The sequence below is a fragment of the Syngnathus scovelli genome, chromosome 4, assembly GCF_024217435.2.
Source record: "Syngnathus scovelli strain Florida chromosome 4, RoL_Ssco_1.2, whole genome shotgun sequence".
Classification (NCBI taxonomy): Eukaryota; Metazoa; Chordata; class Actinopteri; order Syngnathiformes; family Syngnathidae; genus Syngnathus; species Syngnathus scovelli.
In genome coordinates, this window is record NC_090850.1 from 11,126,395 (window position 1) to 11,143,267 (window position 16,873).

The window sequence follows — 16,873 nt, forward strand, 5'->3', positions numbered from 1 at the left end:
CCTTCCACCTCTCTCATCCCCCCCCCCCCCCCCCCATCCCCTTCCTCCTCTTGGTCTCTGCTAGGTGCAGCATGCATGTGAGCGTTTGAGACAGCAGAGCCGCCTGTGTGTTTACATATCAGCCTATCAGTGCTGCTGGATTTAGCGCATCTGTAGAGGACGAAGGCATTTTGCGGATGCCCCAATTGACAAGGGAATTTCATTGCTACATACGTCCACTATTAGCTTTGAAATCTGCGCCCGTCTTGTTTGCTGCATCTCTGTCTCCATGCTTTTGGAGGCATTTTGAATTTCCTTGGCAACATGGAGCTGCTTGAATTAGAATTCTCTGCATGACAGTCCTGGTAAGTACTCTGTCTCTATGGTGGGCTTTAAGCTCTGAGGTATTGGATCAGATTTATTATGGTGCAGTGGTGGTGCCATGTGAGCAAATTGATCTCAGGAATAAAATTAGTAGGTAGCGGCAGAAATGGAAGGAGGGAGGAGGATGGTCCACAGAGGAGGGTTACATGTCTCATTTGTGCTTTGTCATCCAAATGGATTTCATTTGTTTTGTACTGTATGCAACATGCAGAATGCACACTTGTGTGGTCTGAGAGTAGCTCTTCAAATAATGGTTTTACTTACTATAATTAAAGTATGTGTATTTACAACAATACGTAAAGTAGCAGCCTGCATTTTTGTTTGGTTTATTTTAATACTCACAATGAAGGTGTAAAGCTGAGCACTGCCTGTTTTTTCCCCTTCACTGACTTGTACAAGGAAGGTTGTTGATGCCTACTAAGCTGCCATCTCCTTAAAATTCGTGTTCCTTCAAATGCCAGTAAACTCTGCCAGAATCACACCGAATTTATTCAGTGCTACCTTTTGCTCTTAGCTGATTTGCTCCAGGTTATATCAATGGGTGGCGGTGCAGGTAGGGAGCTTTGGTTTATGGGAAAGGGGAAAGACTTTGATGATTTATACAGGCCAAACGAATGATCTCTCCAATTTTAAATCCTACTGCACATCATATTTGCATAAGTATTAACGAACTGCAACACTTCAGCAAAGAGGCAGCTACTCTCATTTTTTAACATTGCATAATCATCCCATGCAGACCTGACAGTCTTGGAGTCAAGCATCTGCTTTGCTCGTGTCAAAGTTAAGTTCTTGCCTTGGCGTTAATTGTGATGACTGGTTTGAATATTTCTTCTCCAGTCTGTATACACGCCTGCTGCTCATTATGAGCTCAGCGATTGGTTATGAGCAAAATCAGTTCTGCCTGTCAATCAATCAATCAATCAATCAATCAATCAATCAATCACTTTGATACTGAATGCATGGTTGGCATGAGACTGAGGCTTGCAATATTATTGCATATTTGACACAACACAACTCTGTAATAAAACATGGTCAAATCAAATGCTCTAGATATGAGATATGACAAATAAATGCTAATGAATCACATTCCTTTGTAAATAATGTTTAAAGTGCTCAAATGAAATGTATCACATTTGATACTTTTCTTTATGAGTGGATTCACTTTTGAAACTTGATGCTCCTTGATGTTAATCTCTTTTCTTGAGCAAGGAAGTGCAAAAATAATTTATTCATTCATTCTCCAAAACAAGAATTGGGGGAGAAAAAAAAAATTTCCAAGACAAACAAAACCAAACGAAACAATTGTGAGTGCGTGTGTGTGTTTTCTTTTGCTTGTTAAACGCTAATGCAGTCTAATGCAGTCCAGAAGACTGAACAATAGTTTGGTTTCTTTTAGTAGGATCAAAAATATATACTATATAATTATAAATAGCAGTTATTCAGATTCTCCGGGGCCATTCGTGAAAACTACAATCAGAGATAAGGTACATTTCCATGCGTTTTAAATTATTGTTCAAAGAAGTTGGAGTTGCGGAAACACCTACACCTAAGTTGCACAAACAGATTTATTATCATTTTCTGACTGCTTTGAATGATCATACTTGAATACTTTGTATGCATCTTATTCATTGCTACTCGAAAGGCATAGAGCCAGTATACAGAAATGCTGCAGATGGAAGCCCCCCTAGGAACTCATGTATTATTGAATGCAATCACCCATTAATTTATGCCCTAATACGTTTTGAGGATCCCACTTAGCCTCCTCATATCACCCTTGGCTCCATAAAGGAGAACACCCTGGATTGCATCCTAAGATTATGTTAACTTTAGACATCCTGAAAGGAGAACGTGTCTGAAGAAGTGACTGCAAGGCACACTAGGCCCTATTTTGGTGCCCAGTACAAGAGGAGCTCAAATTTTTCTTTCTTGTATTTTTTGCAGACGGAGGTTTGCGCTGTTGTGGGAGTGAACACATGTTTTTGTGGTAATTAAAGTGGCTAGGCTCATTCCCTTTAAATTCACATGCCAGTAGAGCACAGAATCTTTATGACTGCGGCATCCTCCACCTCAATCAAATTCACCAAACTTATTTTAGAGTACCTGTGTCACAACTCAGAGCTGCGCAGGTGTAAAGTGGAGTCTACTTTCCATCACCAAATTGTCAGGTCCGCCAGGAAAATGTCTTTAATCTGCCAGAACGTACAGTGCAAGCACAACCTGCCAAATTCCAAATCTTGGTAAAATAAACTTGCCCCGGCGTGAAAATGAAGATGTGTCAGTTTTTACGCCTAACACATGTGCTATCGACCAAAACAGAGCCCGCTGTGTGTGCTGTGTTGAAATGGTGAGGTGACCATGAAAGGAAATTGCCACAGGCTACTCAAATGTGTATTTAATGAAAGTAATAATGAATGAAAATGAAACTACTGCCGCTGCTCTGTGCCATCCTTCTATTCACAATATATGAATGTTAAAGGTCAGTACAAGGAAAGGTTTCACTATGTGCCATATTAAGATTTATTTGAATATTGCACATGTGCACTGACCTGCCACATTTCCTGTTATTTTCTGTCTACATCCACACGTGTGATTGTTACATACTGTGATTCTGAATATCTGGCACTACTGCCCTAGTTTCCATCAGTGGAATGATTAATAATTACTGTGTTGCATTTCTATATTCCCAAATCTAGACTGGGCCAACAAGTAATTACAGCTGGACTCTTGATACCATGATTCTTAACACCAAATCTCATGTACAGTATTGTTTCTCAAAATCCACTATTTTGTACATTCTCTTCATAAGACAAATAAATCAATGGGCAAACACTATGTCCTTGTGCTTTCTGTAAAGGTGAGTAAAGTTATCTGAGGAATAATTTACAAAAGAACTACTGTACATGCTTTGGCAATGAACTAAAACTAGAGCTGAGAGAGGACTGCTCTACAACATAGACCAAGCTTTAAAGTATATGAACATTTTGTGATGCATCTGTTAATTTCAAACTATTTGATACTGAACTAAGATAAGGGTGTAGCCCTTATCTCCAATTCCGATCTTAGATTTAGCCCTCGTTCGATTAATGGATTTAAACTTTTGAAGTTCTCGTTGTCCGATCCACAGCTTTGCCGTCGTTTTATCTTGCTGCTGTTTACCGTCCACCTGGGGCTTACTCTGGTTTTCTGAATGAATTTTCAGAATTCATAGCTGACCGAGTGACAAATCCGGATAATATACTATTTATGGGGGATTTCAATATCCACATAAATTTACTGTCAGAGCCACTTAGTCTGGCGTTTCAGACAATGATTGATACGTAATGTAATGTATGGTCCTTTATACACCCATGTAGCTATCGCATTAAATAAGATGTTTGCTGCTACAATAGTCATTCACCACATTATCAATGTATAAAGTGTATTCCTGATTAGTTTAATGTTATCCTCATTGAAAAAAAGTTGTGATTTTATGTGAAAAATAACGACATTTCTAAATGACTCCAAATTTTTGAACGGTAGTGTAGATATGGACATACATATACTACAAACAACCATCCATACATAAATGGACAATTTAGAGTCTTTGATTGATTTTGACACACATGTTTTTTTTACATGCAATGTAGGATTAACGACAGCACACCCTGATAAAACCCACAATGGATGAAAGGCCCAGGCTGAGACACAAACCCAGTTCCAAATGAAAGGGAGAGAAGCTCACTCGCCCATCATCCTGCCTAGTAGTACTGTATTGTATGTCAAATAAAACTTTGCATTGTAAAAGTGAAAATATTGTTGTTGATTATGTGAAGTGTTTACAGCCGCATGTACAGGTTTCAATCTCTTATTTCAGTCAGGTTGAAGCCCTTCTCGCTCACTGACCTCCACCATATTCAACCATGGGCAGCACAAAAGCTTCTGGCATGGCGCAATCCATTCTTTGGTTGTCCACAGTGAAGGAAAATCGTAGTCAGAATTTTATTGGATTTGGTTATATGAACAATTATCCGCATCCTGAGAAGAAATTCCATTACAGAGCACTTTTAAAAGAAGTGTGTTGTGTTTTTATATGCATTTGGTTTCACAATTTACCATGTGCAGACATCCTAATAACATGCGGTAAATATGTTATATCACACTCTTCCATTCTCCCTGTCACTTCTCATTTTGCCTGCACTCCCTCATCATGGTTACACACAACAGTGACATTTGCATTTGCTTTTCAGACATAGGGCCAATTCACACATTCGCCCAGTGTAAAAATCGGTACATCTTCTATTTCATGCTGAGGCAAGTCTGGTTTACCATGTTTGCGAATTTGGCAGACCATGTTGTGGATGATTAGAAATGGCTACACCACAATGGCTAACTAGGTGAAGATTTTCTTCCAGTTCCTTTTAAATGTACTTTTGAAGCGTCAGTTTTGTGGATAGACCCCAGCAAGTCCTTCCACCATGTAGACCCTGCTTTCTCTCTTGCGCTGAATTTAAAGGAAATAAGGGGAGTCGCTTCCATTGGATGGCAAACAAACCATCTCGGTTCCCTCCTACAACAGGCCACATTGTCTAGCTAAAATAACAAAGAAAACTCCCTCCATGTGCGAGACTGAATGAAAGCTGGGCCAATGGTATTTAAAATGTATCTCACATTTGATAAAACATCTTACGCAGGCTAAATGAATCTCTTTGCATGTACCCCCTAGAATTTGCAAAATGAACTGCATGGCAGTTTAGAAATTTATTTGACAGACACAATCATGGGTGCTCCTGGTTAAGTAGGGCAGCTTGAAATTTTTGCATGAGCAGTCAATTTTGCGCATATAAAGCTTAAGTACGTCGGGAATGGGTGCACTGAAGACGTTAATTTTTCCATGACAGTGAATTTGAGTGACCAGTCTAGGGGTACCCTAATAAGGCCAAGCATTAACATGAACGTCTTTTGGTGCAAGAGCTAATAAAATTGAATTGAATTTGTGGAGGTTTGAGGCTCTAAACTATAGTAAGGATGGGTCACACTTGGGCTGGACAACAGTCACTTACTTGAGTTGAGTAGCAGTAATTAAACATCAGAAGATTTATTTGATTCCGCATCTAGCTTTGTTACCATGGATGTGGTGAATAATCATGACATTCAGTCCAAGTGCTCTGCTGATATGAGTTACAGTTGCAGAAAAGGAGGATTTGGGGTGAGAATAAGCGATGATACAATAGATTTACAAATATAGCAGATATTACGTATTCTCCTATCTGATATTTCATTTAATTTCTTGATATGCGGGTCAAACTGTTTTTTTTTTTTAAAAAATAAGTACTGTAATGCTGGCTTCATACTGGTTTAGAATGCATTGCAAAGTTTGCATAAATCTTGGACCATTGAGAGAAAAGGCCAGATTTTTGGCAATGTGGTTGTACAGTAGATGTGAACTAAGAAGCCAATGACAGAAACTAATGCAAACAGTCACAGCATGAAAAAGTTCTGCTATTGTTCTTCCCTGTACACCCATTTCAAAGGAAGAGAAATACGAATATATTGAGGCAAATAATGACAGCAAACATTGATTTTCTCTCTCACTAAGTAGACAAAAATATTGGTTTATGAAGAACTCAGTCATATTTGTGAGGGTTTATTTGTCGATTGCCTTTTTCTGAGGTGTGGCTCAAGGTCAAAACAAAATGCTGTTATTGTGAGGTATGTGCTGTAAGGCCAGATTACACAGATAGCTCTTCCTTCCTTATGACAGTCTGCATCATAAATCATGCATGTGCACTGGTAAGAAAATCACCACAGCATTTGCATTCATTTGCTTTAGATTAGCAAAGGCAGGAGGGATTGTCATACGCATTCATATTTTGGTCTTGACACAGAAAAATTATAACGTGTCAACGAGATAAACATGTCACCTACTGTATGCACACATTGGCTCAGTGCTATTATTTCTAATTACCTAAGGCCTTATTCATTTAAATTGGACCTCACTCTGTTTAGTGAAATTATGGCTTTTTGTTGCTATTACCATTTGTCAGTTAATTTAAAAGAGATGTTAAACTGGCATTTTAAAAATGTGTTTGGCTGTATTATTTTCATTCTTTAAACAGTGTCCCATACACACTAAATGTTAATGTCGTGCATATACAAAACCAAAAGTCAAAGGCAGGTTGAGCAAATGGCAGGCAGGCCCTATGTCTCTTGCACATATGATCATTTTTGGTATAAAAATATCAATTTAACTTGTTTCGTTTTCCAGATACAATTTGCTTCACCAAGTGCTTTTCTATTCCTAATGTGATGCCTTGAAATAGTGTGCCGCACAGATGTAACAGCGACTAAAAAAACAGACTGAGCATGAAGTAGCTCTTGTGAAGCGAACTGTGATACCTCTCAGTGAAAATGAAATTCTTAATCCACTGTACTCATTATTTTAGCTGCTGGCAGAACTATATATTATAGAAGAGAACATTATATTCCTCCCTGTTCAGAATCCTTTTCAAAGCAGTTCCTAGGTGGCTTAATAAAATGCCTCTGACATGCTTCTGCTAAAATACACAAAGGATCAAAATTAAAAGAACACTCAACATTTAATTTTAACACTGCTAATCACTTTGATGCAAATAAAATTATGATTTAAATAATGAATTGAAAAATCGAGTCTAAAAATATTTCATATTGACAATCCTAGTATGCATGTATAACGCATGTGACTCAATGCACGTGCAATATTTATTCTGGGTATATTTCTATTCACTTCCACCACTCAACTCTCTTTTTCTATATCTCCATAGGTTCACAATAGGATGGTCTCTGCTGAGGCAGGGGGGCACAGCTACTTGGTGGCGTGCTGGCAGCCCATCCTAGTCCTGATGCTGGGAACCGTCCTGTCTGGTTCAACCACGGGCTGCCCTTCCCGATGTGACTGCAATGCCCAAGAGCGATCGGTTGTATGCCTTCGAAGACGATTGGCTACTTTCCCCGAAGGCATCCCCACTGAAACAAAACTCCTAGACCTGAGCAAGAATCGGCTAAAACTTCTCGGGCCAGAGGAATTCATCAACTACCCACAACTGGAGGAGCTCCAGCTGAATGAAAACATTATTTCGTCCATCGACCCTGGAGCTTTCAGCAACCTCATGAATCTACGGAATCTCGGGTTGCGAAACAACCAGCTGAAGCTCATTCAGCTTGGTGTGTTCACAGGCCTTAGCAACCTAACCCAGCTGGACATTAGTGAGAACAAAATTGTCATTCTGCTGGACTACATGTTTCAGGAGCTCTACAACTTGAGGGTACTGGAAGTGGGTGACAATGACCTCGTTTTTATCTCACCACGATCGTTTCATGGCCTCAGCAATCTTGAAACCCTCAACATTGAGGGTTACAAGCTGTCCTCGGTGCCCACTGATGCCCTGAGCCATCTGCACAACCTGCTGTCACTTCGATTACGGTATCTGAACGTTACTGCCATTAGAGATTACTCGTTCAAGCGGCTGTATAGGCTGCGGGTACTAGAAATATCACAGATGCCTTCCCTGGATACCATGACCCCGAAATGCTTGTTTGGAATCAACCTAACATCTTTGGCAATCACAAATTGTAATCTTACTGCCATCCCTTACCAAGCTATCAGTCACTTAAGATATTTACGCTTTCTAAACCTGTCTTTCAATCCCATTGTTACTGTTGAAGGGAACCAACTTCACAATCTACAAAAGCTCCAGGCTTTTCATTTAGCCGGTGGCAGATTAATTGTCATTGAGCCTTACTCTTTCAGAGGACTAAATCATCTGCACATTCTTAATGTTTCTAGTAATAGATTAAGCACCTTGGAGGAATCTGTCTTCCACTCAGTGGGTAATTTGGAAACTCTGGCTTTGCATGACAACCCTTTAGCCTGCGATTGTCGCTTGCTCTGGGTTTTCCGCCGACGGTGGAGGTTAAACTTTAATAGACAGCAGCCCATCTGTGCGTCTCCTGGTGTGGTGCAGGGAAAGGAGTTTAAGGACTTCCCAGATATTCTACCTTCTGATTATTTCATCTGCCAGAAATCTAAGATTGTGGATAACAAGATTCAAGAGAGTCATGTGGATGAAGGAACCACGGTCAGTTTTACTTGCCAAGCTGAGGGTGAGCCAGTTCCGGTCATCATGTGGCTTTCTCCGAAGAAAGAATACATCACCACCAAAACTTTGGGGTCAAGACTTTCTGTGTCTGATGATGGCAGACTTGAGGTTCGGTATGCCCAGATCCAAGACAACGGGACCTACTTGTGCATTGCAAGCAATGCAGCAGGCAATGACACCAAAGTTGCTCATCTTTTTGTTCATAGCTACTCTCCTAATTGGCCTCATCAACCAAACAAGACATTTGCCTTTATTTTCAACCAACCCAGCGATGAAGGTGCGAATGTGACCCGGACCACAGTTCCATTTCCATTTGATGTAAAGACACTCATCATTGCGACCACAATGGGGTTCATCTCGTTCCTTGGCGTTGTACTTTTTTGTCTTGTAATACTATTTCTCTGGAGCCGAGGGAAAGACAACACCAAACCAAGTATAGAGGTCGAGTATGTGCCACGCAAAGAAGATACAGAGGAGGCTAGTCCACCTGAGACACCTGTACAATTCAATATGAAAATCATGTGAACCATAAGAACACCATAGACTTATGAACTCCAGTTGCGATACACACTATCTTTGCTTCAAATGTGTACTTGAGTAATAGCAATTACACAGTTGCAAAAGCATCTTGACCATATGTACTTTTCGCCCCTTTTTTACAAAAAGCCTTTCAGAGAAAACATTGTATAAATGTAAACATTGTACTGGCAAGACTCTAGTCTGTTAACATGCACACATACCGACCGGTAAAGTGAATGACTGCTTCCGAGCAAATTACGGTAGTTGGCAATAAGAAACACAAGTGATACAAGTCTCCACACAAATTAAAGAAATTAATACTGTCAGATTACATCCAGACAAAATGCCATTGGTGATATAGGAATGCTCTTTTTAGTAGCACAAATTTAGCGAAGACTTGTAGAGATTTATACTTTACTTAAGATTTATAAAGCACAAAGTACCTACTAAACTCCATTGTTGTATGCTTAGATATTCCTCCTATCCCATGACAAGTAGCAATGACTGCAACACCATAGATTTATTATTTCATTAAGCTAGTATATTACATTTATAAATTCTTAATTTGACTTTAAGGCCATGGCATTTTAAAGATTGGATTTAATATTTCAAATATGTAATTTTATGTCAGATTGAAGAAATACACATCTTTTCATACTTTTGTTGACAGGGCCATACGTATCACTCAGCTTTGTCCGTCCAACAACCAAGTGTTTTTGTTTACTAATAACTTTTGAACAGGTAACTGAAGATAAATCTGGAGACAAGCTAAATGTTTGACTGTTACTCAGTATTGATAGGTGTGACATTTAGTCTGTTTTCATTGTAAAGGGAGATAGGGAGACATACAATTGTCATTTTTCTTAATCTGGTTACATTACGCTATAATAAAAAGTGTGCATGTTAACACACTAAAAAGAACAAAAAGTTATTATGTGATCTTTTCTGACAACAAAAAATAGATATTTTGACATGTTCTGAATGTTGAATGTTTTTTGTCCCCCCCCCCTAAATATTTTTTTATTTTTTTCTTATTTGCATTGCTTTTCATGGATGGGATTTAAGCAAATTATATAACTTCAAGAGAAAATTATGTATTCAAGAAATACATTTGCTGTACCCTTTTCAAAAGAGAAAGCAAGTATATTGTTTATTGAGTATGTAAGAGTTGTTCAAAATGCCGCAATTGAGTAGTAATATATATATATATAACCCATTTGAAAGAATTATAATTTTGTAATATAGTTATATTGGAAATAATAGCTGTGTTTTTCAAAAAGTGAGTAAATCTTGAATCCTTACAGTTGCAATTATTTTGAAATGCAAAAACATTGAGAAAACTACACATAACATGAAAAAATGTATAAAAAGTGTTATTTCTTTGCAGTACACTCTGTTTCAAGTTATTACAGAGTACACAGTAGATACACATCGAGAGGGATCCTTGATTTTTGAGCCCCCACCCCCCCCTAAAAAAAAAAAAACTGGTTATCATTATAAATGAAAAATGGTTCCCAAAGGGTTGAATAATCAAAATTGAGGAGTGACAAATGTTATCCAGGTTTCCATGCAACAGTAAGGGTATGACTCATGTTAAACAAAAGGGGAAAAAAATGGGGATGTTTCTGCATACGTTGAATTAATTAAAAGTACAGAAATGTCCAGTGACGTGCAAAAGGAATGAAAACACTGACCATCTAAAAAAAACATCCATGTACTGTACACTTCAGAGGACAAACACGTTTGTTTCGATAAAGGCATAGGTTGGAAAGTTTCTGTTAGGCAAATGTATCTTATTAAGAGAGTAGCTGTTAAAAAAAAAAAAAAAAGAAAAAAAAAACACTTGTAAGCAAAAAGCAGGAGTTCGAAGTAGATGGTGTCTCTGGAGTGCCCCAAACCTCATATTGCAAGATCCTCCAAAATCTTTTAGTCATTCATATTTAATCATACGTATTTTGTCCACTCCTACCCAATCTCACACGATGAAAGGTTTGCAATAGGTTCAGAAATACATTACACAAAAATTATATTTCAAATGCTTTTATTCACTGATGAATGCCATTTTATGGTACTTCAGATTGTCCAGATGGATGGCACATCGGCAAGGAGGCGGTGCAGTGAGGTTGCGAGTTGCTGGAATAATGGGCCCTATAGGGTGCCTAAAAGGGTCAAAATGACCTCAGCAAAATGTGCGACATTTCAGACTGATTATTTTCTGTACAGAAAAAAAACATATCAGGGAGGAAAAATATGCCATTGGAGGTGGTAGTTACTGTTATTAAGGGAGGAAAACTAATGGTGTGGAAATCTTTATCTGACCTCAATGCTTTTGAGGTCAGAGGATAAATACTCTGGCACTCTCGCTCTCCCTCCCTCTCCCCCTCCTTATCCAGGGTCCGGCAAAATGACACATTTGTAGGTTTAATAAAATGCAAATAAAAGAAACAAAAAAGTTTGTTTTTATTTTCGAAAAGTTCATATAATGCTATTTTGTTTTCTTTCGTTTCATTTTTGGTCTTACCGCTGCAACATTTTCTGGAGTTTTGGCAGTGCAAGGTCAGCCGGTTGATTTTCGTTTCAATGCTGATCCACTAGCTCTGAAGTTAGTTTTCGAAAAGTAAAATTAAACTTTTTTGTTTCTTTAATTTATTTACATTTTATTCAACCTACAAATGTGTCAGATCATTTTGCCGGTCCCTGTATATACTTCCATCTTTTACAGTCCATATGTATGTGAATATTCACACCCATCAGTGACGTTTTAAACACTGCAGTTAGCCAAAAGCATCATGTCTCCATGGTCTGCTAGGTATAATTGGGCTCATTAGAGGTACACTCTCCCTTCCCGTTTGGAATTGTGGTCACACAAGGTGAAATAAAATAGCGTGTGTATTATTCAATAACTGAAAAAAAAAAAGTATATCTGATGAGGTATAAAATGCAGACAATGTTGTTTTTTTTCTCTAAACGGAGTGCTGTGTCTTTTCCCAAGCTGACCGTATAAAGTCTGGGCAGCAGAGAAACAACACGGTTTTATTGGGCAATCGGGGACCGCGAGTCAGCACAAACACGATATTGAACGTTAAATGTAGTTCAATGTGCTAATTCAATACTCTTGTCGCAACGCAATGGATTATTAAACTGCCAACAGAATGGTACATAAATTGGTAGATTGGGCGACAAGGCAAGCCACCGTGTACAATGTTCCTGCCACGTGGCTACAAAATACTTTGTAGTCAAAAGACATTCTGTTACTATACCCTATACCCAATATCCAGCCAGGGCTCCAATACCCAGGTACCAATAATTAAGTCAGGAAGGGCAGACTGTACCAATTAAATCATGTGGGGTGTTGGTAATCCTTGACGAGCCAAGCCAAAAATTGCAACAACCACAACACAGCTTTTCCACTGCTTGTAATAAGAAAAATCATGAATGGAAGCCTTGCAGTGCTCATTTAAAAGTGTTCAAAATTTGATTATTGAAGCAAAGCTATATAAACAGCAATTCATTGTCTGAATTTTTGAATCTGACAGTTAAAGTCATTTACGATGATTTACGAGTTTTTTACCGCTCCAATACTCCATCGCAGCTCCATCAAGTGAACAGCAACTGTCAAAGGCCGCAGTGATAACAGTGATGTTTAGAGTGTTGAAAGGATATATAATCATATTTATACTCCGAGTGCCAACAAGAGCAGTGAGCCGGACACACTTTAGGACTACATTGGCACACACACTTAAAGCTATCGGAGCGTGATGCGCCAAGTTACCCAGAAAATGAAAAAGCGTTGCTTCAAAAGAGCAAAAAAAAAAAAAAACTGAAATTCTATGAAAACACTCCACTATATAAACTAAAAAGAGTTATGACCTTGTGCTGGCATCAGTACAAAATGTGCTCTCCTATTTCCAAAAAGCTTCACACATTTATACACACCTTGGTGAAGATTAGTAACATTGCTAGGAAATAACCTCAGAACCTTTGGTATGAATAACGTGGCAGGAAAAACACATACATACGTCTAGGGGACGTGAAGTGAGTTGGGGTTCGTTACTATGGGAATAGCCAGACACCAGAAAAACATTCAGTTTAAAATCCATTTGAAAGAAATTTGTACGAATAGGACCCAAATTATTAAGCGTATTCCAAATCATGTTTTTAATCTATAAAATCTTTCAAGGCCATCTTACATTTGTCACCTCCTGTGTCTCAATTCCAGATAAAATCTATTTATGACTGAGGACACGTTGGGAATTAGCCAGATAAGAAATCCAATTTCCACCTTTCATGCTTGATGTATCTGGCTGTAATGTGCTATTGTTCAGACAAATCACCTTAAGATGTAGAAGACAAAAGAGGATCAGTGGTCGTCTAATTCCCTATTTCTTTGTAATTTCTCAGCTCCTCAATGATAAATGAGGAACCACTAAATGGTCGATTTCTACTAAATGGTTATTCTAACGCTGGTAAAACAACTCTCATCTGCACTTGTGTATGCTGAACACAAATGAATAGACAAAAAAAAGAAAAAAAATGTAGTATATTTAAAAAAAAATATGAATTTGTTGATCTTGTTTTGTCCAACATTTAGGTCAAAAGACTTGCTATCATGACGCTTATAGCCCATAAGGTTTTGTACAAATAACAATTGTGATTTCTAAGCCTTCTCATGCTGTTTAATCACATTAAATAGTCATATTGAGATTCATATTGAGGTCCACTACGAGGACCAAAAATAAGCTCTGAAAGAAGCAATGTTTGAAAATGCTTATTTGTGGTGGGTATGGATCATTAAATCAACTCATCTGTTTTTACATACCTGTTACTTTTAATTAAAACATTCCTTTGTTAACAATAAGTTATTTCAAGTTGTATAGTGCGACGAGACAAGAAGAGCAGAGTAGAATCGAGCTATTTGTTTGCTAAAAAAAGCATATATCCCTAACAACTTCCCCCATCAAGTCAGTGCAGTGGTTGGCATATGTTTATGGAAAGGGATTAGTTAGGTATGGGGGATTTGCAAAAATCATGAATATTCTATTCACAGACTAAATTCAGGCTTTAACTATCCTTAAACAAACATTTCTTTTTGCATATTTTAAGAAAATACTATAAATGCATGCCTTTACGCAACCAAATTGAATGCAATGAGCAAATAGGGGCAGCCCTGACTAAGTGGTTTAAGAATGCAGCCCAGGGCCAAGTGAAAGGACCACGGTTAGATTACTACACTTGAGGATGTGGGTAATTGGAAAAATAGTAAGTAATAAACAAAGGTATGTTTGGGTGACTTAGAAGTTTCAGAAGACAATAAATGCTGGCATTTGTCTCATCCACACACCCCCTCATCATTCTTCATTGTTTAGTAGCCTGAAAGCCACCGGCACACGTCAGGTAGCTTTGTGATGGTGAATGCAGACAACTGTGGTACGAGATTGGACTACCCTACATATATTTGTAAAAATCCTCTCTCGCTTATGCAGAACACTAAAATTATTCGTGACTTACGCCTTTTCAATTGCAACCAGATGTCGTGGATTGATAATGATTTGTATTTCTTCCACAAATGTATGGTTAAGAATAACCATTTTGATGTAATATGAGAAGGTGTATCATTGGCCACCAAATTGACATTCCGCCTGGCAAATCTTCAAGGACAAATCCTCGTTACACCAGTGTTCCCAGCCTGGAGCAGAGCCTTACGCTTGGAAGAAAATCAGGACATAAAAGCGTTTTCACGTGCCCCATCTATGAAAATTGAGTCTACATAATGAACAGTCAAAGCAGTACTGTCACCATAACAACAAAAACACAGTGTTCACATGTTTTCTCTACAGTGTACTAAATTCATGTGAAATTACGATAGCATCTTAGACATATGAGTATAACTCCATCACTTCACAGTGAGTGATATGAAGTGGGAATCACAAGTACTGTAACACAGGAAGAAAAAGATGCAAATATATTTCATTTTTCTACATAGCATTAAAAGAACCACAACATGGTGAAATTCTGAGCATACACTGAAAGCTGTCCAACAACGTGAAAGCATTGCTTTTTTATCATAATATAGCATTATATCATAATTTGTCAGCGGGAGTTGAGCTGCAGCATAAGTGGTTCCACTTGACTGTGTAACATCCTGTTGGGTTTTATAAGTCTTACAACAGAGGAAAGTGGAAGAGAGTGGCATGAGATTTAGAATGAAACAGAGAGAGTAATGTCCAAATCCATGCTCAAGGTTGGTGTCAGAAAAAAACTTGCAACCTAGCAAAATTTGCATAACGCTGTTGGTCCACTTTAAATGTACATTTCAATATTTTATCATGTGTCTATGAGGTAATTTTCCAAGAACAAATTTCAGTGAATTAATCTCGATGCCTTATCTTACAGTGACGAGCAAAGACTGACTATTTAAACAAGTACCCTACATATGGAAAATAAAATATTCAGACAGTCAATAATTAATCAAGCAGCTAACCTTTATTAACCAATATCATGTTGCACCACCTGCGCCGCAACTTAGACCTGCTTTTGTCTGGTTTAATGTCTAGTCTACTGTCTGTCACTAAATTGTCAGTTGTGCCTAGCGTGCGTCAGAGATCAACATTGGTCTGCCAGAAAGCCCAGAAAGACACAGTCTGGCAAAATTTCAAAACAAGATAAACTAAACTTGCCCCAGTACAAAAAAGATGTACCAGGTTTTACGCCAAGCACACGTGCAATTGTATACCGTTACAGAGTTTAGGGACTAAAAGACCTGATGAAACACAATTTATGTGAAATGAATCCAAAACTAATTCCATTGGGAATATACTGCAATCATTTGCAGAAGAAAGAAAACAGAAGATCAAACCGAATAGATACATCTATAGCCAATATGTCAAGAACTTTTTTTCAGCATGAGGAATTCGAATACTGTGCTAGAATGATCTCTTTTCTTTTGAAAATGAGTTTTGACTATTACATGAGTTTTCAAAGAAAGTATACTTCTAAAAGAATGTTTGATGCAGTTATTATGCCCATTGTCAGAATGTGACCCACTGTTGTCTTCAATCCACTTTATACACTCCTAGTGCTGATGAAACCAGAACTTCCAAACAGCCACGTGAAACTTTCCCATGATTCAAGATTTTGTTATTGTAATTATTACTTAATGCATTTGTGAAAGCCACAATGGCAAGGATATGTGCATAAAGTAGATTTACTGTACATATTTGACACAGACGTTGTGCTGCTTGTGTCCTTCAGTGTACTCCGTTTTAATTTGCCATTAAAAGCAAATTATGTAATTCTTTCTTCCTGTCAAGATGATGTGTCCATGTATAAAAATGCATATTCACATCCTAGCTTCTCTTACATGCAAGAGAGAAATTCTTATATAGAGGCAGGTCTTCTATAGCATGCAGGCTAGATATAAATGAGACGCATTTGTTCCAGTTTTTTCGTTCATTTTTACGGCTGTTTTGAAGCCTCTTCTCAGCAGGAGCACAGTGCTTATTACATAAACTGTCTGGTTAAACGTTGAGAGAGTCTGGAGAAATGATTGGAAGAGCATCCTGTTTCTTAAAAAAAAGAAAAAATTTAAGAAGAAAAGTATTTTGTACATAGGCCTACTGCTAATAATGATAACAAGTACTTAATTAATATCGGGGAATTTCTTGAATAAAGGCTACAATGCATATACTGTAGTGATTTTAATATCACATTAATACATTTATGCCACCTTCTATCCCAAAAAGAAGATTTGTCTGAACAGAGGGGGGGCCCTTTCTATTGTCCCGTATTTTCCGGACTATAAGTCGCTCCAGAGTACAAGTCGCACGGGCCATAAAATGCATAATAATAAAGAAAAAGACATATTTAAGTCACACTGG

General features: G+C 38.0%; 1 protein-coding gene across 1 annotated transcript; it reads left to right on the forward strand.

Annotated features, from left to right (window-relative positions):
• The first annotated feature begins 55 nt into the window (after positions 1 to 55).
• lingo1b (leucine rich repeat and Ig domain containing 1b) lies at positions 56 to 16,293 on the forward strand. The gene is made up of 2 exons (XM_049718835.2): positions 56 to 344; positions 7,143 to 16,293. The coding sequence occupies exons 1-2, from the start codon at positions 333 to 335 to the stop codon at positions 9,000 to 9,002; spliced, it is 1,872 nt and encodes a 623-aa protein (XP_049574792.1). The 5' UTR covers positions 56 to 332; the 3' UTR covers positions 9,003 to 16,293.
• Positions 16,294 to 16,873: the final 580 nt, after the last annotated feature.